The sequence below is a fragment of the Megascapheus bottae genome, chromosome 12 (genome assembly GCF_031878675.1).
Source record: "Megascapheus bottae isolate mThoBot1 chromosome 12, mThoBot2.hap1, whole genome shotgun sequence".
Classification (NCBI taxonomy): domain Eukaryota; kingdom Metazoa; phylum Chordata; class Mammalia; order Rodentia; family Geomyidae; genus Megascapheus; species Megascapheus bottae.
Window position 1 is genome coordinate 24,865,641 of NC_143520.1, and position 23,206 is coordinate 24,888,846.

At 35.9% G+C, this 23,206-nt stretch overlaps 1 protein-coding gene across 4 annotated transcripts in view; it reads right to left on the reverse strand.

Annotated features, from left to right (window-relative positions):
• Galnt13 (polypeptide N-acetylgalactosaminyltransferase 13) overlaps positions 1–23,206 on the reverse strand; it is a 497,787-nt gene that overhangs the window by 14,804 nt on the left and 459,777 nt on the right. For all 4 annotated transcript variants that reach the window (XM_090342814.1, XM_090342813.1, XM_090342815.1 and 1 more), the window contains one exon: positions 3,899–4,033. In XM_090342814.1, the coding sequence (XP_090198940.1) occupies positions 3,899–4,033 (135 nt within the window). The remainder of the gene's footprint in view (positions 1–3,898; positions 4,034–23,206) is intronic.

Sequence of the window (23,206 nt, forward strand, 5' to 3'; positions counted from 1 at the left end):
AAAAAAAAAAAGGCTAAACGAAGAGAACTAAGGGTATATTTTAGCACTCTAATTCTTTGAACTCTGCCAATTTTTATTTGGCCTGAAAACTGTACCACATCACAGGTTTCTCAAATAGTGATTGTACCCTTGCTAGCAGATGATAAAATCTGACTGAAAGTAGTAGCAAGCAGAATTTGTCTAACATTCCTGAGTTGGGGAATAAGAATAGGGTAAACACTACAGGCCTTGGCTTTCAGGTGTCAGTACCTCTCTTCCTTTGTTCCAATTCCTTCTCCCAGACTTCCCAAAGGCCTTGCATGTTTCCAAAGTGTTGCATTTTTGTCCTAAGTCTGCAACGTTTTTCAGCAGTGCACAATAAAATGTTGAAAACATTGAGTCAGTCACAGTCTAAAGGAAATTTTAATGTCTATAAATAACTTAAAGAGTTTTGTTAAAGCAGAGACTTGGATTTGGTATGTAAAGCATAGTATCTCAGATTCAACATTTCTGTTTCAAGGATAGTGCTGCTAATCCCAGAATATGTGCTTTTGGATAGAAAAGACCTCGAATGTAAAATTTTAACATAAAGGAAATAATTAATAGGTAAAATTAAATATTTTAATTTCAGGAAATCTATCTTTATTAGCAGTATTCAGGATTGAACTCAAGGGCCTCATGATCTGCATTATAGCTCAAGTTGGTGCCATAAAACTTGAACAACACTTCCATGTCTGGCTTTTTATAATTTTTTAAGATAAGCATCTTGAAGATTTGTATGCCTTGGGTGGCTCTATACTATAATTCTCAGATCTCAGCCTCCTTAGCAAGGATAATAAGAGTTAGCCACCAGCCCCAGACTAATTATTTCCTTTTTTAATGATTTAAAATATCTAATCAAAGTTCAACTATGAACTCTGGACCATTGATCATAGTCTTAATCACAGTAATTTGGGGGTTTGGAAGGTAGAAATAAAAAGATCATGGTTCAAGACCAGTGTGTCAAAAAATTCTCTTCAAGGGCAAACTGAGTGTGATGTGACATATGTGTAACATCATAAGTGACAGACTTCCTAAGACACTGGGGGATGAGTGGAAGTAGAGAGACAAAAACATGGAGGAGGTGATAGTGATCAAAATGCATTGCAAACCGGGCACTGATAGCTCATGCCTATAATCCTAGCTATTCAGGAGGCTGACATCCTTAGTATTCAATGACCAGATAATATAAGCAATAAGGTAGTTAGTTTCCAACCTATTATTTTAAAAGTGAAAGACTCTGAATTATGATTATGAACCATCAAAAGTTACATACGAGCTGGGTGCCAGAGACTCACACCTGCAGTCCTAGATACTGAGGATACTGAGATCTGAACAACATGGTTTGAAGCCAGACTGGGCAAGAAAGTCTGTGAGACTCTTATCTTTATCAACTACCAAAAATCTGGAACTGCAGCTGTGGCTCAAGTGGTGATGTGCCACCGCAAGGAAACTCAAGAATAGCATACAGGTCTTGAATTCAAGCCACAGGACACACACACACACACACACACACACACACACAACACACACACACAACACACACACACACACACACAGAGTTACATAGAAGTTTAAAGATTAAAAATGCTGCTGTGACAATTAATACTTCTTTGTCTTACACAAAAGTAAAATCTTATGGAAACAAGAGCCATATAATGTGTGATTGTTGTTCTTAATGTACTATGTTATTTCTCATCTCTTTTCTTGTCCTTTTATTATTCTCATATTGTTACAGTATCTTACCTTGTAATCTGGTATATTGTACACAGGATTGTTTGTTTATTTGAAATAGGAAAGGGAAGGGGGGAAAACAATATGATTGGGAGGGAGCGGGGAAGGGAAATGGAAATAGAAACATGAGAAGGGGCATCAATGTGTGCGAAGTAATGCTCCTGCTATCTGGGGAATATAACTGTAACCACTCTATTAATTACATAAAAGCAAATATATAAAAAAAGTAATATCTTAATAACAATAAAATCTAAACTCTTTCCAAAAAAAGGTCTCATTTTTTTGGGTCATTATCTAAGAAGTCTAGCGTTTTGGGACAAAACTCAGTACAATAATGAGTTCTATTTTAAAATAAATACTAGAGGAAAGAGAGGGCAATGAAGGTAAATAAGATCTAAGTTTATAATACACAGGTGTGGGAATATAATGAAATTCATTGTACTGTACAATAAGCTAAAGCAAATACTGGTTGCAGAGTTTGCACTTTGTACACTAGTCAAGTTTCCTTAGTTGATAGGGAGAGCACTGATTAAAGGCCCAGATTTGCTATCGGGTAAGGTTGAGTAAAGCTCTACTGTGTTATGATAATAGGTCACAGCTGGAGAAACACACACACACACACAAACTACAGTGGCCAAATGGATTGAGACACTGAAGGCAAAAGAGGGAATAGATCATAGTGGTACAACACAGAAAGATTCAGAAAGTTTGTTTTTCAGCTCAAGGCTACCACTCTACACTTGGATCCACAGCCCCACTTTTTGTTTTCCAGTGATTAATTGGAGATAAGGGTCTCCTGTTCTTTAGTGCCAGGGCTGGCTTTGAACTGTTATCCTCAGGTCTCAGCCTCCTGACTAGCTAGGATTAAAGGCATGAGCCACCGCACCTTGCTTCCCAACAGTTTTGAAAATAAGAACTTGTTCAAATGTCAGCAATACCCAAAACTCTGTAGATTAGTACTTAAATTATTACTTGTAGAGAACATTCTAGGATTTTATGGGACACTGCCTCTGTGAGACTGGTTCATGTCTCTTATATCATCTATCTTGTAAGAAGAAAAACCTTTAGTTCTACAAACACATGACTGACCATTTAATAATGCTGGCAATGTGACACAGATACCCAATCCATTTTGTTAGCCAAAGAGAACTGGAGTACAAGAAACTGTCTGGAGGCTGCTGCCTTTGTAGAGGAAAATATTTCTTTTTTATTAGCTCCATCTGATGGCTCCAATGATTTTTACACACTGCCTGGCCATAAATTCCCACTAGCAGTTCTGTTAGTTTCTCTGTCAGGAATGTGTTTTATCTTATGTGGATGAGGGTTGTTTACATGCTTAATTGGTTTATGTAATTCTATGAAAAATACCATGGTAAAAGTCGAGAAGCATCTGAAATAGTAATTTCAATAATAGGTACATCTTGTTAAGCTTGTCAAGTTTTTATTTTAGTTCAACAAGTATGAGAGATTAAAGTGGAACGAAATTCAAACTTTGAAAATGCATGTTGTCAACACTGTTGTTTGTATACATCTGTATACAAGCCGATGGACAATTTGTTCTTTATGTCATTTGTGTTGCACATGTACATGGAGATTTTACATTTCAGTTGATTATTCATGTAGTTTCGTTTGTTTTTGATTCTTAGTCATGGGCTTGAACTTTGGGTCTAAGTGCTGTTCCTGGACTCTTCATCTTAAGTCTGGTACTCTCCCTTGAGCCACAGTGCCACAGCCATGAGCCACTGGCACCTGGCTTACTCATGTTTTACATGATTGGTCCAGTTTGGCAAAATCCTACTTCTAGTATATACCCTCCTAATACAATCAGATATGACTTGGCACACTTTCAATACTCAAATGCAGCAAAAACAGTTTGGCAAGTCCTGGGTAGAGCTCAGGGTCTGGGCACTGTCCTTGGACTTTCTCAAGGCTAGAGCTCTACCACTTGAGCTTCAGCATCACTTCTGGCTCTTTTCTATGCATGTGGTACTGAGGAATCGAACCCTGGTCTCCGTGCATGCTAGGCAAACACTCTACCACTAGGCTAAACTCCCTGCGCAATTGTTTTTTTTTTGTTTTTGTTTTTTTGTTTTTTTAACTAAAATACTAGCACTGAATAGTGAGTAAGTTGAGGTTAGCATCATACCTCAGGGTCATATTCCCACAGCTGATTTCCTCTCATATGGTGGCATTTTAACATGATCACAGGTCCATTGAGTCTGGAGACATCCAAGCATAAGTCATCAGTTCGGATTTCTTTGTCAGCAGTATAGGAAAACACCTGAAAATACATAATTCAGCTAACAAATTAATATCTCCTTTCCAATAGGTCACAGCATAGCATTTCTACCTGTGGAAATTTGTGACACGATTCCAAGTGGTCTCTGCTATATGATCTTGAGAAAGCTGGTTCTGCTATATGATCTTGAGAAAGCTGGTTCAACAGTGCTGTCTTTCTTCCCTCCACAAATGGAAAATATGGGGAATGCTATCTTTTAGAGGATTTTGGTAAAATCTCAATTATTAAATAAAACTACTCACTGTTTGTTACTTGCTGGTTTTGCATTTCCTGACGAATAATTGACTTGTAAGGCTTCAACAGGTTAAGTATCAAGCAAAGTAAGTAATGGCTCCAGTTTCAACCACTGCTTGACTACTCATTTATAGAGATATTGGTGGCTATTTTAGAGCATAAGTTTAAATATATGTTTCAAATTTTACTGCATCTTGTAAATCATATTAAATATCACCAGTAAGATTTTTGAAGATTTTTGAATTATATTCTTCAGAAATCTTGTTAAGTGTTATGCTCTTAGGTAATTTTCAAAAAGTTTAGCTAGGGAAGTTCTCAAGATATCCAGGGTGTGTTAATCAGGATATACCAGATTATAATCTCATTGTTAGAAAATTCAAATGGGAACTATATTTTATTTAATGTTAAGCTTAGTATAAGTACTTTTGCATAGCCTTGATTGATACTTGAAATTATCTTATTTTAGATTTTTTTTTGGTTGGTTGTGGAACTTAAACTCTGAGCCTGTGCCTGGGCATTATCCCTGGGCTATTCACCTCAAGGCTACCACCCTACTCACTGAGACACAATGCCATTTCTGGTTTCCTGGTGGTTAATTGCAGATAAGAGCTTTATGGACTTTAGTGTCCAGGCTTTGAACCTTGATCCTCAGATCTCAGCCTCCTGCATAGCTAAGATTACAGGCATGATTACTTTTATTTGGGGTTGGAAATATTTGTTAATATTCTTGGCTGACAATTCTTTTCTTGAACAAAGAAATCTGTTGCTAGCTTTCATTATTTGTTTGCAAAATGTAAAATCAAAAATGATGCTATCTGATAAAGATCTCAGTTTTATACTTGATTGTTTCTTATCCTTTTTAATAATAAAAATTCACAGCATGGTAGTACATGTTGGTCTGTGATTTGATCAGGAAATTCAGATTTGATTTCTATTACTTATTTACTTATCTCTTCTACATTTTATCTGCAGTTGTCCTCTGTATTTTATTTTTAATATCCTGTGGTGAGCCATGGCTCATGGAAGACATTTTGAGTATACTGAAACAGTGTACACAAAGTATTTGAGGTACATAGATAGCATTTGAATACCAGTAGTTACTGTTTTCCAAATCAGGAACTAATTCCAGGTTGTAAAGTTGAATGTGGATTCCGGCTTGGATAAAATTCCCAGTACCTAAAAAAATTGTTCTTGCTTGCCCATATCCACCCTGTGGCTGAGAAGTTCTAACATCTGATGAGTTTCCTGACTTCATCTTCTACTATCTTCACAGCTAGCTTCATCACTCCTGAGATCTTTATAACTGGGTGGACAACCTCAAATGCCTCACTGGCTTTCCTAGGGAACAAGCATTTTCCCCTATGGCCGCTGCCTATTGCGTAAACAATACATATGAAGATTTTCTCTAATGGGACATGTGGCTTTCTTCATCCAGACTTCCCATTGTTCTGTGCCATACTTAAAACTTTTATGTCTGGCTATAATGCAAGAGGGAATATTTCAAACCTGCTTACTTATGAAAGACTATAACTTAGACTAAGTTATTACACGTTGATGACCATATGAATTGATTTTCTCATTAGCAAACTCTCAACTTTATAATTTCTACCAAGACAAAGAAGCTATTCATCTACCATTAGAGTTACTATACCATAGTATATTTACTAACTATACCTTCCAAGTTACTTTATCATTTAGAACCAATATTCTTAAAAAATGTTAAATCACAGAAATCATGGATTTGAAATACATTTTCAGCTGATCCACTTTTTGATAATGTTAATGATAATTCAGAGTCTGGTGTGAGTGGAAGGTGAGTAGAAGCCATGTTAAATAATTACTGTGCTCTTTCTCTTACTATGTAGGGAATAGGAAGTTACCATTAATGACACAGCATGCTGATCCTTAAATAGAAATCACTTGCAATATATTATGTTGATGTTACATTTGCTCCTTGTTTTACTGTGACAAAGCATTAATATTACCAAGGCTATTTACCAACATAAGTATTCAGTATACATAGAGTTCTTTTTATAAATTGGACATTCAATATTTTATAGTGTTATTAAAATTCTTTTACATTTGGTGTTTATGTTGTCTAAATATAACATCATGACTATTTTTGGTACTATTTTACTTTACTATGTTCTCAAAAGCAAGGCTTACATTAAACACACACACACACACACACACACACACACACACACACACACACACACACACACCATTTTTCCTCGGGCTTTGAAATTCCAAGAATAGACTCTACTCCTTTTTGTGGACCAGTGATTATTGTGCCTTCTGGAGATTTCTGGGTCATCATAATGACTCTGCCTTTGTTGTCTCTATTACATTAACTTTGGAGAACTGCCAAAACAAAGTATTAGAGACTGGGTAACATAAACAATAGATATTTATTTTCTAGTGGGCCAAAAGTCCAACATCCAAATGTTGGTAGAGTTGATTTCTCCCGACAAGCTTCCCATCTTATCTGGCAAGTACATATTTTGACCCTGTGTTTACCTGGTTTTTACTGTGTTTTCTTCCTGTGCCCTAAATTATTTTTTCTAAGGTTAAATTGGGCCCCAGTGGAACAATATATTTTACCATAATTTTCTCTTTAAAACCATAAGTTTCCAATAGTCGCATTCTGAGTTATTGGGGGTAAGAAATTTAATATATAAGTTAAACCTTTTCAAAATTCAGCCTATGAATTCCATGAAATATACGGAAAGAAAGCATACCCAATGGTTTTGAGTGAAACTTGGAGTGCATGGTATCTTTGCTTACTTTTCTCTGTCTGCTTAAGATCCAGTTCAGAAATTAAAATCTGCTCTTCACTGTTATTATTTAAAACTCTGACTATCATTTAAAATAAAATTTTCTCCCCATCTCTAAATTGGGTCTAGTTTAATTTGGGTAAGAAGGGATATTTTTCTTTCTACTTACTTGAGTTTCTTTCTTTTTACCCTATGGTTTTTCCATACCCCCCAAGCCTGCTAACCACTTATATTCACCGAGATTTCCACCACACTGATAACAAGGAGGACTATGCATATTTTATAAGCAGTTTAATTTTGTTAAATGACTAACTCAGGGAGGCTTGCTGATGGCAGAGAGGGCAGCCCACTGACCTCCTTGAAGCCCTCACAAATCACCTTTACCATAAGGTGTGAGTCAAGTCACACCCTGCCACACTTGCCAGGGGCAAGGAGCATGAAACTCTCAAAGTAATGTACTACATAATTTATAGACTTGAAATGCAGCATATCATATTAAAAATGATCAAGAATTTCAAAATGCTAGGACCCTGTGTGGTTACAGGTATTTCACAGCTACTAAACCACCGCTGCCTCAGTTGTCAACTGAAGCCAAGATCCCACTTCCTCCTCTCCAGAGGGAAGGCCCCTGGCAACTTCTCTATGCACAGAAAATCCTACAATCTTCCTCAGGTTTTGAAGCCTCTGTGTGTGTCTAGGTGTATGTGTGTGTGTAAGCACATGCATGTATGTAAGCATAAGCATGCATATATTTACTTCTTTTAAAATGATCATTTTTTTATACTTTTAATGACAAATTTATGCTCTGACCTCTGTCATGAGCTGCTGTTGTGTTACCTGCTTTTACCACTGTAGGTTGCAAAGGACAGTGCTCTTTTGTTGGCTGCTTCTGCAAATGACTCGGAGACTTAGCACCCTCTGCTGGCTTTGTATTGACACAGTATTTCTTTTTTAAAATTGTTACTGTATGTGAAGGTGATGCATAGATGGGTTATAATTAAGTAAATCAAGTAAGGAGTACATAGTGTTACCTCTTCCTTCATTTTCTCACATTTTCCCTCCTGAGTCCTCTACAAATTACATAGTTCATTTTCAACACAGTGTTTAGTACCACTGCTGCATTACGTGTGTTCATCCTTTTCCCACCATTTCTGCCCTCCTCCTTCCCTTCCCTAATCAGATAAACTTACATACAAGACCAAAGGTATAGAAAACAAAACAATCACAAAGGAGAAAAAATACTAATACCAAAAAGGCAAAGTAACAGTTTCTTTCATCAGAGGACTACAAAGGATGGGAGAAAGAGTAGAGAGAGGATAAGTACATAGATGCAAATACAATTTTATTATATTTTTCTCAGTCTTAGAGTAATGTATACTTGAAAGAAATATTTTAAATAAATGCAAATATTCAATGTATATTCAAATTGTTCATGTTATATTTGATTCAGCATTATTATATACATGGCTATTATCTTTAATTTCCTATTAACATATAACATATTTTCCTGCTGAGATTCTTGGGACACTTTTATCAGAAAAGTTCAAAGTCTGGGTATCTCTGTATATCCTGCTTTGCATTTCAGGTAAATGAATTGATATTAGAGAAATAATAGGATTTAAGCTGAAGGGCCAAGTGCTAGGTGGTGGAGTCTCTTGGCACTCCATCATCATCTATTTGCTTCACTCTCCCCAGTTACTGTACTCTGCATATAATTTGATCACCACAGTCAGTTGACTTTTGTACCTTCTAAAGGATCCCATTAGATACCTCGAGTAAAAGTAAGTTGAGAAATCTGCCAACTTCCTTCCAAAAGAATACAGCAAACAAATAATAATGACTTTCCCATTTGGTTAAAAAAGGGAAAATGCATGATAATAAATGGAAAGTGTTTCATGATCAAATTAAGACTTTAAGCAAACTTTTATCTATTTTTTTCTTTTTCTTTACTTTTCTAATACCAGTCCTGTGGCTTGAATGCAGGGCCTGGATGCTGCTCCTGAGATTCTTTTCCCCATGGCTAGCATTCTACCACTTGAGCCATCACCACCCATCTGATCCAGTTCTTAAAATGCTCACTCTCCCTCCATATTTCACATGTCTATGTATGTAAAAAATGCATAGATGTCAATGAGTTCATCAGTGCTGTAGCCAAGTAGAGTTTAATACCAGACAATACCATTTCTGATGGTCTAAAAGACTTCAGGCTACATCTAATGTTAGGCCAGTTTTTTTTGCATAGGAAGGTAAAAGTTAGGTAACTTCTAGTTTTGACCTTTAAGGTATATTATATAGCTAAATGATATCTATGGTTCCCCACTTATTGATTTGTAACTACTTTTCCTCAGATCATTTGTCTGCACTATTTTGCTAGCAGGTATAATTTCTGTCTCTCTTTGGAGTGGAATGGCATTGAAGTGTACACAAATATATTAACTGAAACATGGAATATTCAAGGGAGAATTCAAATAGTGTAATTACTTATAAAGCAAAGTCAATGCTAAGCACAATAAAACACCAGGAAGCGGTATGTAAAAGTGATAGGATGTGGTTAGGTGGAATGGAGTAAACAAATGAGAAGAAAAGGAAAGGAGGAGAAATTAGTCAATGTATGTCCCATTAGAGACCAATATACATTTAACAAAATTGGAAGGTGGGAGGGCAGGAGTGGGATGGGTGAAAGAAGCGAAATTGAAAAAAATATATTATATTCACAAACTGCTTTATTAAATGATAACTCCTTTGTAAAACTACTTAATGATAATAAACATGCACACACACTGAACTGAGGGCTTTGAGAAATTACACAGGTCCACACTTGAGGCACACCCTCATTTGAAGCATGGTTATTGTGCAGTTTTATAAAACCTTGGTTTCCTTATCTGGGCAATGAACAACAATTCCTCCTCTTTCAAGAGTTATTTTAAAGACTGAATAGAGTGATTCATACACAGTGCTTGCTTAAAGTAATGACTGAATATTAGTGATTATCTGTGCAATATCCATACAAATCACCTTCATATACTTGATTGCATTCCAGCTCTACTTTTCCCATGGGCAATTTATTTGACCTTGCTATTCACATAACTGATAAAGATACAGTCTTGATCTTTTTCATACCATTTAAGGAAAAATACTAAATAATTAAATGCAAATAATTCATTCCTAAAGTTGACTGGTGGTAGAAAATAGAGCAAGAGTACAAGATAATGCCGTAAACAACATTCACTAATACAATAACAAGATGACAAACACTTTATTTTTCATCTACTTTACTGTAAAATCCTCCCACTTCAAATATTAATGGTACTAAAATTTATGTATTTTTAGTACTTTGCTTGACCCTAAAGGATTTTAAAGGAAGCTTAAATATTTGTGAAGTCAGATATATAAACATTTTGCTTCTCACACTATTGTACTATTGTAAACTGAAGAACACAAATAGCAGAGTTAAACCCAATAGAAAATCCCTTGAATATTTTATTTAATCAAATATAGTTGGATGTGCAGATTTTTTGTGGTTTTGGTGTAATATGCAGATGTTCCAAGGTTCATGTCCCATGGTACACATGTCCTACATAACTTATTTCTCTTATATGTGAGAGACTATGACTATGGATAAAAGGTCTATGGATCAAGTTATGTAAAGTGTTTTGTAATTCCTCAGATTAGCAACAGAATAGTGAGATCTCTGGCTGCACTGGAGGGTAAAAGATGTCATGTTTTGGAGAAGGTCATGTTGCAGGACAGCTTCTTTATGTTGCTTGCAACCACTGATAGAAAACAAACCAAAACACAAAATAGACTCAGGTCATACAACTGCAAGAAGGTGAATTTTGCCAGCCCCCATACATCTTAGAAAGAATCCTTGAATCTTCAGATGCAGCAACAGCCCCTAGCAGCTTCTGCTTTCTGTGTAAGACCAGGAGAGAACTCACCTACACTGGGTCCAAATTTCAGACCCATAGATCTGTGAGATCATACTTTTAAAAGGCTTTAAGAAATATTGTTATGAGTCATATAAAATGAATATACTAATTATCAAGAGAAATAAAACACATGCCAAAGTAGATCTGCTCTCCCTACCTTGAATTCCCTCTCTTTGAATGTTAGTTTTATTTATTTTTTCTTCACAATGCCAGTGTTTGAATGCAGGGTCTTGACCCACAACTTATGCCATATTCTCAAACATTTTTGATTTTGTAATTTTTTGAGTAGGAGCTGGTATTTTTATCCATACACAGGCCTGAGCCCGCATTCTCCTATGCCAGCTTCCTGATAGCTGGGATGGAAGAGAGGCATAGCACCATGCTCAGCCTTGTTGGTTAAGATGGGGGGGGTCTCATTAATTTGTTGTCTGAGCTGGTCTCTAACTATGATCCTATAGATCTTTGCCTCCCGAATTGCTAGGATTATAGACATGGACCACAGTGCTCAGCTCCCAATCCTTGTCTTTTATTCATCTAATCATCCATCAATGGATAATTTCAAGCATTTTGAGTACGTCATGCTTTATCCTCTATGTAAAGCTTAATTAAATTTGCAAACACCCCAAGTGGGTCAGGTGCATTGACACATACTTGTCATTCTAGCTACACAGGAGACACAGGCAGGATCACAGTTCAAGGCCAATCTCAGGCAAAAAGCACAAAACTTTTTCTGAAAAATACAACAGAAAAGAACTGAATGTGTGGTTTGTGTGGTACTTTACTTGACTAAGAAGCATGAAGCTCTGAGTTTAAACTCCATTACTGTAGTAATTTTGTAAAGCAGTAATTTCCTATAATAAATGATCTATTTCTAATGTTTTCCCAATTGTGCCATTCATCAAATATTTTTATTTGGTGAACCAGACACATCAATTGCAAAGGGAGGAGGAAATCATATGTTGCATATTATCCATCTGAGGGCAAAATAAATACATAGTTTCTTTTTATAACTTCCTCATTGGTTGGCCCCACTATTTGCCAAGATAACCGGTTTTTGAGATTCATATTGTTTTGTGACTAAAAGTGCAAAATGGATGGAGTGGAAACAACCCTCAAAATGATTGCATTTTGGATAATGGATTCTACAAATTAATGGAAAAGGACTTGATGTCATCATATTAAAATACTTGTATATGTCTTAAAAGATGTTTATTTTGAAACACTTTCTAAAACAGCTATGTAGAATATGAAAATATTATGAAGCAAATTATAATGTTTTAAGTACATTTACTATGTATTTTAATTTCCATGTAAAAGTAAATGACTTCCAGATAGCATTAACTTACTATTCATACCATAATATTTGTGCTGGAAAAATAATACTAAACAGTTTTAGAGTTTGAAAGTTCGTCTTTTTAGGTCTTTCAGCATTACCTCAAATTATGATCGAAGGTAAATTAATTTGTCTTTTTCAAAGAGCAGGCAGTGAACCAAGGCTTCAAATGCAAGTAATTTACCTACAAAAGATCACATCACTGATGTGATAACCTTCCAAGGCCACTCTGGTCAGTCCATATTGTTATCGTGACCTTAAAACACATCTCTGAATGTTTTGTAAAAAAAAACAAACTTTTGTTTGTTACCAGACTGTATAATTACTTTTATTTGTTCAAATAAAATAAATACACAAGACCTTTCTAGGAAGTTATAACTGAAGAGCTGGAATAGAACTCTATTGAGATGCATTGGAAGATTAGAGATTTTTATAGGAATTGAATTGGACACTAGTCTGTTTCCATGACAACCTTCTCATGTCCATTTCCTTTAATGCTATCCACACCACATGTAGTTTCTTGCTTTGTATTGGATCAAGTCCTTTGATAACAGAGTAAAAGAAATGAATTGAGAAGAAAAACGGGCTCCATACTCTGTTTCTGCTTGCTGAGAAATTATACATGGTCACTAAGTAACAAGACTAAAAAGTCCTTTTTATTATGGCTGTACTCGCTCTGTCATTTTTTTAAATAACAAAAGTGCATCTCAAAGTATTTTCATAAGGTTTATTACAAATCAGTTATTCTTCAACAACTTTTCTACTCTGAAAGCTCCAAATTCCCCTCCTGACATTTACCTTCTATTATAATCCTAGCTCCTCAGTTTACAAAACTTAATTTTCCACTCTCCCAGTCTAGATCATCAATTCAATTTATAGTAATAACCTTCCTATAGCTTCACATACCCCATCTCAACGCTCACCATATGCTTCATGAAGCTGTGGGCACCCTTTCATGTCCTAAACAAGTCTAAACGCTTCCTATGGAGTGTTAGGAATAAGTGGTTTGAAAAAAAATTCTTACTCCCAGCCACAGTGGGACTGAATAGAGCTCATAGGTGCCTATTTATTAATTTTTATTCAATCCTGCAATAAGAATGGCTTTTAAAAGAATATACCTCTCTCACATGTAGCTAATATGTATATGTCTGTGACAGAAAAAATATATCCAATACAAATATATAAAGCAAATAATTCTATATTCTTCTCAGTACTTAAAGATTTTTGTCTATAATTAGGGCTTTTTGCTTGCAGATATACTCTACCACTTGAGCCACATTTCCAGTCCTTTAGGCTTTTTTAAAATTTTACAAATTTTCCAGAAATGTTCAGGGCATGGCCTACCATTTATGGTTCTTTCATAGCTGAGATGACACATGTGTGCCCAGCTTGTTAACTTTTTGCCTAGGCTGGTCTTGAACTACAATCCTTCTGGTGTTCACCTTCTCAGCAGCTAAGATTTTAAGCATAACCCACTGTACCTTTGTTGAAGGGAGGCATAATTCTTCCTAACACCCAGTCAAGTAAAAGATGTCTTTAGCAACTGTTGCAAAAACTCTGTTATGTGATGAACATCATCTCTAATCAACCATCTTATATGTAAACATTACAATGCCCTTTGAATATTTTCTTATTCTTCTTGGTGACTATATAAGCTGCCTATCAGATATCAGTTGTCAATTAATAGGGTTTCTTCTTTAACTCTTTAAATGCTGGGGACCGGTTTCTTGCTCAATACCTTCTGAGAGCTTTTCCAAAAACAATTGATAATCAGTTTCCAAATTCAGTTTTCCTATTGTATGACTAAAGCCTTCCCAAACTGTCTTGTCTCATTGCTCCTGCTTATGCAAAACATTGAGAACAAGGGTTTTAGAATTAGTATCCAAATAGTTCAATCACACAGACTTCTAAGACTCAAAAGTGAGAGCCAGAAGAACACACAACTTCTATGAAACTACAGAATGGCTTTGCCACCCAAGAACTATTGCATTCTCTTCCCTTTTCAATCCAGGATACACACTTCAAGTAAGGCTCAATGGAGTAAGTGCAATGAAATACAGAGCAATATGAATGGAGAAAGAAAGTGGCTCTTGAAATAAGATGTAAGGGAAATAATATGGAGCAAGTGCTTATTCCAATTTCATTTAAAATATTTTCTATAAGCTCTGACAGGTCACCTGCCCTTTTTACTATTAGAGAGCAGAACTGCAACACCTTCACATGCAGGTATACACACACACACACACACACACACACACACACACACACAAATACACTCACAAGTACATACTAACCTTTAGTAAATCAAAGTTTGTCCCCATGCAAACATGATATTTTAACTATATAGGTATCTATGTGAGGTGCTTTCTAATTTGTTGTAGTAATACAGTTTTCGCATTATCAAAAGTATCTGATTGGAAGTGTGGTCTAGTGGTAGAGTGCCTGTCTAGCATGCAGGAAGCCCTGGGTTCAAGGTTCAATTCCTCAGTACCACATACATAGAAAAATCCAGAACTGAAGTTGTGGCTCAAGTTGTAGAGCACTAGCCTTGAAAAAGCTAATGACCAGTGCCCAGATTCAGAGTTCAAGTCCCAGGATTGGCAAAAACAAAATGAAAACAACAACAAACAGTGTGTGATGTGTGTGATATTTTACTTTGTAAGGAAGACTTCCAAAAGCATTCCAGGAATTCCATTAATAATTTTTTTGTAAAAATTGAGAATATATTTCAAAAGGCTTTAAGAGTATCATTTTAGCTCTAATGCCTTACCGAAATGAAGTATAATTTAAGCAGGGGTGATGACAATGATGATGAAGATGACGTTTACAAAGCTAACTAATCAATGGAGTATTTCTTTAGTCTGACTGTGGGCATGATTTCCTCTCTGTATCATAAGGATCTTCTTAGAAATTCTCCTCCTCCAAATTCAATCTGGCCATATTGCCTGTTGCTTCTCTGGCCCCTTTACAAGAACTGCCCTCCATCATCAAGAATCATGGTAGAAAACTGCATTATCTTCAAATAGAAATATTTGAACTTTATAGATAATGGCTTCTTTTATATTATTTACACAAGTAATTATACAACCAATCTGTAGCTAGAAAGTACAAAATCAAACCTGTGTCTTATTTATATGGCTCTTCCATGTAAATTTGACATCCTCCCCTTTGGCATTTTTCAGATGACATTTTTGGGAATCGGCAGATGACGGTGGTTCTGTGTGTCTTTCTGAGCTCTCACCAAGATACCAGTTCTAGCATTGTAGGGGAAAGTTCATACACAAAGAATGATCCTAAGTAAGCTTTAGCACCACAGAGATCTCAGTCAGAGAGGAGAAAGGCAGAAAACCCGGTGCAAGAAGACAGCATAGAGCAGTGCCAGCCACTTGGAGCTGCCACAGAGACAAAGCCTCCCTCTGGAACCTGAGCAGACAGCTTTTCTCAGCAGCACAATCATGCTAGCTCTACAGAGCCTATGCAAACCCAGAGCCAATTCCTAGCCTCATGGAACCAGAAAACACAGCAATTTGTGAATACCTCTGTGGACATTTCCACTTCTGCTCCCAGAGGCATTGGGAAAGAATCCCCTCCCTCACACGCCGAAATCAGCACCAACTTGACTGCTGGCAAAGACCCTGCCAAACCAACTGGAGCCTAAGAAGTGGCCAAAGGTTTTCCCAGAGGCACTTTAGCCAGACATCTGCCCCAGGCGCGGGGCCACACTCCTGGTAAACAAAGCAAAGCCGCTGGTGGCTCCAACATTTTGTTTATTTTTCTGCCCAATCAAAAAACTGATCAAAAAACCACAAAGTCAAATCCCAAGAGAAAAATACTTTTTGAAGTGATTGGATCTCGAATGTAGTAGAGACAGATTTCCTATCCCGTCTCCCGCCCCCCAAAAAAACCTTCCAAACTGAATAATACCCCCCTTTTCTTTCCACCTTTTTTCATTTGCATTTTTATGTGTTCTTATTTATTTTTTGCCAATTTACCTCCACCTTTTTTCCCCCTGCTTTCCTTCTGTCATTGAGGTTGTTCCTAAAAACATTGTGCATAACAATGGTCATTGCAGCACTATTTACCATATCAAAGATATGGAACCAACCCAGATGTCCCTCAGTTGATGAGTAGATCAACAAGATATGGTATTTATACACAATGGAATTCTATGCTGCTATCGGAAAGAACAATATTGCTCCATTTGTAAGGAAATTGAAAGACTTAGAAAAAATCATATTAAGTGAAGTAAGCCAGACTCAAATGAACATAGGCTCAATGGTTCCCTCATTTGTCAAAATCAGTAGAAACCTTGGGCTCTTCTAGCAGAGATCCACAATAGAACAAAATCTAGATACATAAGGCCATATAGTATGACACAAAATGTAAAGACCTCCAGGATATAGAAACAAAAGCCATATAATGAGTGATTGTTGTCCTTAATATACTGTTATTTCTCATCTCTCTTGCTGTCCCTTGGTTATCTCATATTGTTATAATATTTTACCTTGTTATCTGATACATTTTGTATAAGCTTAATTGGTTATTTGAAATAAGAGAGAGAAGGGGGGAAATCAAGTTGTGTGTGGGGGTGGGGAGGAGGGAAATGGGGACCATGACATGAGAAAGGGCATCAATATTTGTGAAGTAATGTACCTTCTATCTGATGACTATAATGTAACCCTTCTATTAATTGCAATAAAAATATATGAATAAAAAACATTGTGAGAGAACTGGGTACAGACTGGATACAAATGATATTTTTATTGATACAGACACCTGCTTTTTTAATCTGTTGGATCTTAACCCTAGTATTTCTAGTCTAAGAACTCACAATTGTGTGGGATCTCCCCCCACCTGTTTTCTTGTTTTTGTTGTTTATTTTTACTTTTTGAAATTTTTATCATTGAACTCTCCTATATATACCTTCCTTTTTTCTTTTTATATCCTTCTTATTACTCTTCTTATTTTTGTAAGTTTTATCTTATTTCTTCTACATTTTTTACTCAATTATTTTACCTTTCTTTCACCTTAGGTCAGTTATCCTTACACTATCCCTTTTCTTCATTACTATATTAATCTTACACTCCTACACTACTCTTTTCTTACCTCCACTCTTATCTTTCATACTGTTTTTCTGTCTCTGGTCCTCTGTTCACCCTTCAATTTTTATAATACATGGATTTACAGATGATGGCTGTTGAGCAGTACTGTATATCTAGGTGCTCAATTATACTGTAGGTCCAGAGGGACTGAAGTATAATAGAGATTGGATTGAGGGGTTTTTTTTTGGTCAAAACACGCTGACTGGTGGTGGTATTAGATTTGTCTGTAAGTGCACAAAAAAAAGAGAGAGTGATAATACAAAGCTAAAAATGTGAAAATCTATTGTCTGGCACCCTAAAGAGCTCTAGGTTGGTTATCTTAAAAATTGTAATCGTGTGCAGTATTAATCTTGCTCCCATTTTCAAATGGGATGAACAAGAAACTCAAGAAAATAGCAAATCAAAGAATAGCATCTCCCACCAATATAAACAGGCAATGGAACAGTCAATGGCAAAACTACAGGAGAGTACTCTATATGCTATACAAATGCAATTGATAAACATGATTAATGAAAATTTGAAAACATATAGAAAGAGATACGTGAGAAAGCCATATCTAAATGAGATGAAACCATGAAGAATGGAATATGTGAATGAGAGGAAGCCATAAAAGAGGCCATAAAAAGGATTTACAAAGAAAATGGGACGAATTCATAGAATCCACAAACAAAATCTGTCCAAACTCCAACAACTATCCAATGAAAGTAAAGCTCTTGAGCTAAACACTCAAATGGAAATCAAGGAGTTAAAGAAGTCCATAGACGATCTAAAACAAGAGAGACAAGGCATCAAAAATAAGCAATCAGAAGCAAGAGAGATGAAGAATAAAGTAGAATGTTTTGATAGCAGGTGAGACAATGCAGAAGAAAGAATCTCTGGGTTTGAAGATAAACTAGTTGTTATAGAGAAAGAACAGAAAATGAGTCAACTCAAACCTAGGAAATAAGATTAAATGCTTCAGGAGGTCCAAGATACAATAAGGAAACCTAATTTAAGGCTAGTTGGTATTGAGGAGGGTCTGGAGAAAGAGGTCAATGGTATTGGAAATATAGTTCAGGGAATCATCTCAGAGAACTTCCCAAATATCCAGAAGGACAGGCCCATCCAGATATAAGAAGCTTTTAGAACCCCAAAGAGACCTGACTAAAAAAGGACATCCCACCACCACATTATAATCCATTCAGGATAAATAGAGACCAAAGAAAGCATTTTAAAAGGAGCCAGGGAGAAGAGAACAATTACCTACAAAGGAAAACCAATCAGAATAACCACAGATTTCTCAGTAGAGACCAGGCAAGCAAAAAGAGATTGGAAGGATATATGTCATGCCCTTAAGACAAATAACTCCCAACCAAGAATACTGTATCTAGCTTAGCTCTCATTCATAACTGAGGGAATAATAAAAACCTTCCATTCCAAGGAAATGTTGCAACATTATGTAGCATCCAATCCAACATTACAAAAAATTCTCAAATATGTTCTACACATTGAAAACCAACAAAAATGTGATACTGACAAAGAAATGGCACATAAAAATCATACCAGCTAAGTACCGGAAGAACTGTCAAGCCACAGGCTGTAATGAAAGCTTTTAAAAATGGCAGGAACTAGTAAATATTTTTCAATCCTAACTCTCAATATCAATAGATTTATCTCTCCAGTTAAACAACATAGAAAAATAAACAAAATCACAGATGAGAATGATATCACGACAGAAATTACAATGATCCAGAGAATCATGAGGAAATACTTTTCAAATCTTTATGTCAACAAATTTGAGAATCTAGAATAAATGGATGAATTTCTAGCCAATATTGACATACCCACACTGGATCAAGAATACCTAACCCAACGAAACAGACCTATTTCAAGCAATGAAATAGAAATGGCAACAAGAGAACTTGCATCCAAGGAAAGCTCAGGGCCAGATGGATTCACAGCTGAATTCTACAAGGTATTCAGCAGACCTCACACCAATACTTTTCAAGCTCCTCCATGAAATTGAAAACAAAGGCTCTTTACCAAAATCATTCTACGAAGTCACTATAACCATCATCCCAAAACCAGATAGAGATTCATCAAAGAAAAAGAACTATAGACCCATTTCTTTGATGGATATTGATGCAAAACTTCTCAACAAAATACTGGCCCACTGTCTTCAGCAACTCATCAAAAAAATATACACTATGCTCAAACAGGATACATCATAGGGATGCAAAGCTGGTTTAACATACACAAATAAATTAATATAATTCACAAGAGAAAGGACAAGAATCACATAATTGACTCAATACATGCAGAAAAGGTATTTGACAAGATCCAAGACCTATTTATGCTAAAAGCTCTGGAGAAACTAGAACTCCATGGAATATTCATCAGTAATAAATGCTGTGTATGACAAACCCACAGCTAGTATTATACTTAATGGCAAAAAGCTAAAGCCATTCCCTCAAAAGTCAGGAACAAGACAAGGATACCCACTCTCTATACTCCTCTTTAACATAGTATTAGAATTCCTAGTCAGAGAAATAAGGCAAGAAGCAAGCATAAAGTGGATTCAAATACAGAAATAGGAAGTGAAACTTTCTGTCTTTGCAGATGACATGACTCTGTATTTAAAGAACTATATAGACTACATTCCCAAGCTGCTTGAGGTGATTCAAAACTTTGACAAAGTAGCAGGGTACAAAATTAACCCTCAAAAATCAACTGCCTGCCTATATGCCAACAATGAGAGGAATGAGGCAATAATCAGAAAAGCAACTCCTGTAGAAACAGCCTCAATGAAAATAAAGTGCCTAGGAATTAACCTAATGAAGAATATAAAGGAGCATTTTGATGAAAACTTTAAAATCCTAAAAATGGAAATTAAAGCAGAACTGAGGAAATGGAAAAACCAACCATGCTCCTGGCTTGGAAGAATTAACATTGTGAAAATGGCAATCTTGCCAAGGGCTATCTACAAATCCAATGCAATACCCATCAATACCCCGAAGTCATTTTTTTAAAAATTAATAGAAGAGGCAGTCCAAAATTTCATATGGAATAAAAAAAGTCCCCTGATACTAAAAACAATTCTTAGCAGAAAGAACAACGCAGGAGGAATTTCAATACCAACCTTTACACTCTAGTACAGAGCTACAGTAACCAAAAGAGCTTGGTTCTGGGACAAGAACAGGCATGAAGACCAATGGAATAGAACTGAGGACTCAGATATTAACCCACAGAACAAGGGCCAATTAATGTTTGATAAGAGAGCCAAAAAATTAGAATGGAAGAAAGACAGCCTCTTCAACAAGTGGTTCTGGCAGAACTGGTTAAGCACCTGCAGAATAATAAGTTTGATAAGATTAACCACCATATGGATCAAAGACCTGGAGGTAAAAGCAGATACACAGAAAACTTTACAAGAAGGAATAGGAGATACACTAGGTCTCCTTGGCACAGGTCGAAACTTTCTTAATAAGTACCAAGAAACACAACAAATCAGAGAAAGTCTGGATAAGTAGGACTTCATTAAATTGCACACCTTCTGTACGGCAGTAGACATAGCTAGCAAATTAACTAAAAAGCCTACAGAGTGAGAGATTTTCACTAACCATACAATGGACAAAGGCCTCATATCTAAAATATATCAACAGATCAAAAAATTGAATCACTCCAAAACTAATCTCCAAAGAAACAACCATCCCATTAAAAGATGGGTCAAAGAGTTAAAGAGAGTCTTCTATGAAGAAGAAATAAGAATGGCCTAGAGACACATGAAGTTATGCTCAACATCCCTGGCCCTAAAAGAAATGCAAATAAAAACATCTCTAGGATTCCCCCTCACTCCAGTTAGAATGGCCAGGATCAAGAAATCTAATAACAACAGATGCTGGAGGGGATGTGGCCAGGAGAGATCACTACTACATTGTTGGTGGGAATGCAAACTCATTCAACTATGGAAAGCCGTATGGTTGTTCCTCAGAAGACTAAACATAGAGCACCCCTATGACCCAGCAATTCCACTACTTAGTATTTACCCAATCATCCAGAAACAAGGACAAACTAAATTCACTAGCACAATGATGTTCATTGCTGCACTATTTACCATAGCAAAAATAGGGAACCAACCCAGATGTCCCTCAGTTGATGAAGTGGATGAACAAGATGTGATATTTGTACACAATGGAATTCTATGCTGCTGTCAGAAAGAACAACATTGCTACATTTGTAAGGAAACGGAAAGACTTGGAAAAAAATTGTATTAAGTGAATAAGCCAGACTCAAAGGAACATAGGTTCAATGGTTTTTCCATTTGTCATAATCAATAGAAACCTTTGGCTCTGTAGCAGAGATTTACATTAGAACAAAATCTAAATACATAAGGGCATATAATATATTGCTAAATGAAATGACCTCCAGGATATAGAAACAAAAGCCATATAATGAGTGATTGTTGTCCTTAATGTACTGTTATCTCTCATCTCTTTTGCTGTCCCTTGGCTATCTCATATTGTTACAGTATTTCACCTTGTTATCTGATATATTATATATATTCATCTTTGGTTATTTGAAATTGGATAGGCACAGGGGAAACAAGACGAGTGGTGGGGGTGGGGTGGAAAATGGGATGCAAGACATGAGAAAGGGTATCAATGTATGTGAAGTAATTCACCTTCTATCTGGTAAATATAATGTAATCATTCTATTAATTACAATGAAAATATATGAAAAAAGACAAAATCATAACAAAAAACAAATAAAACAACAAAAATGACATTTCTGTTGGTAGATGTCAAGTACTATTATAGAGAAACTAATATCTCAGCTTTCTAATATTTTGAAGAAAAGATAAATCTTGAAAATGACCCATTCTAATACTAATTTTTAAGGAAATGTTAAAAAATATCATAAATTGAGTAACATCAGCAAACGAGGTTGAACACAGATTTTTCATGTATATGACAGAAAACGCTCTGATAAGGCAAAACTGAACATGGTCCAGGTGTTTGGCCTAGTGTTAGAATGCTCCTCTAGCATGTATGAAGGCTGAGGTTTGATTCCTCATTACCACATACATAGAAAAAGCCAGAAGTACTTATAAGGCTCAAGTGGTAGAGCTTTAGCCTTGAGAAACTCCAAGACAGTACTCAGGCACTGAGCTTAAGTCCAGGACTGGGAGAAAGAATTGAACAGAATGCAATCACAAATTGCAGAAAGCACAATTCTAAACAATTGCAGACTTATGGAGATATTCTGGTAATGTAAATAATAGTAATATATTATTATATTAGAAATTGTTGAGTATTTTCTCAATTTCAACAAGTTTTTAAATGATCTCTGTAAACCATATTAACAATTAACTGGAGAGACCATTCTTTAAGGATTTTGTTTATTTTATATTTTTTCTTTTTGTCCATATACGAAGTTTGAAGACTAAAACAGCAAAAATAAGGAAAAATTAAGATAAAATCTCCAGAAACAAACATACCATGAGTAAAATATCTTGAGGAATAAGTATAACTTAAGGCCTTTCTGCTTATTAGTATTTTTTTCTTGTGATACTGATGCATGTACTCAGGGAACCTGTTAGCTAGGCAAACTACTTAAGCCTTTCTCCCAGAGATTTCTTCCTGCTTTTATTGATTTTTAGACAAGTTCTAGTGCTTTTGGCCAAGGCTACATGAAAGCAGTGATTCAACTACCTTTATTTGCTGAACAACTGGGATTATATGTGTGTGCCATTGTTCTTGGCCTATTCATCTCATTTCTTGAAGTGACAAGATGAAATAATA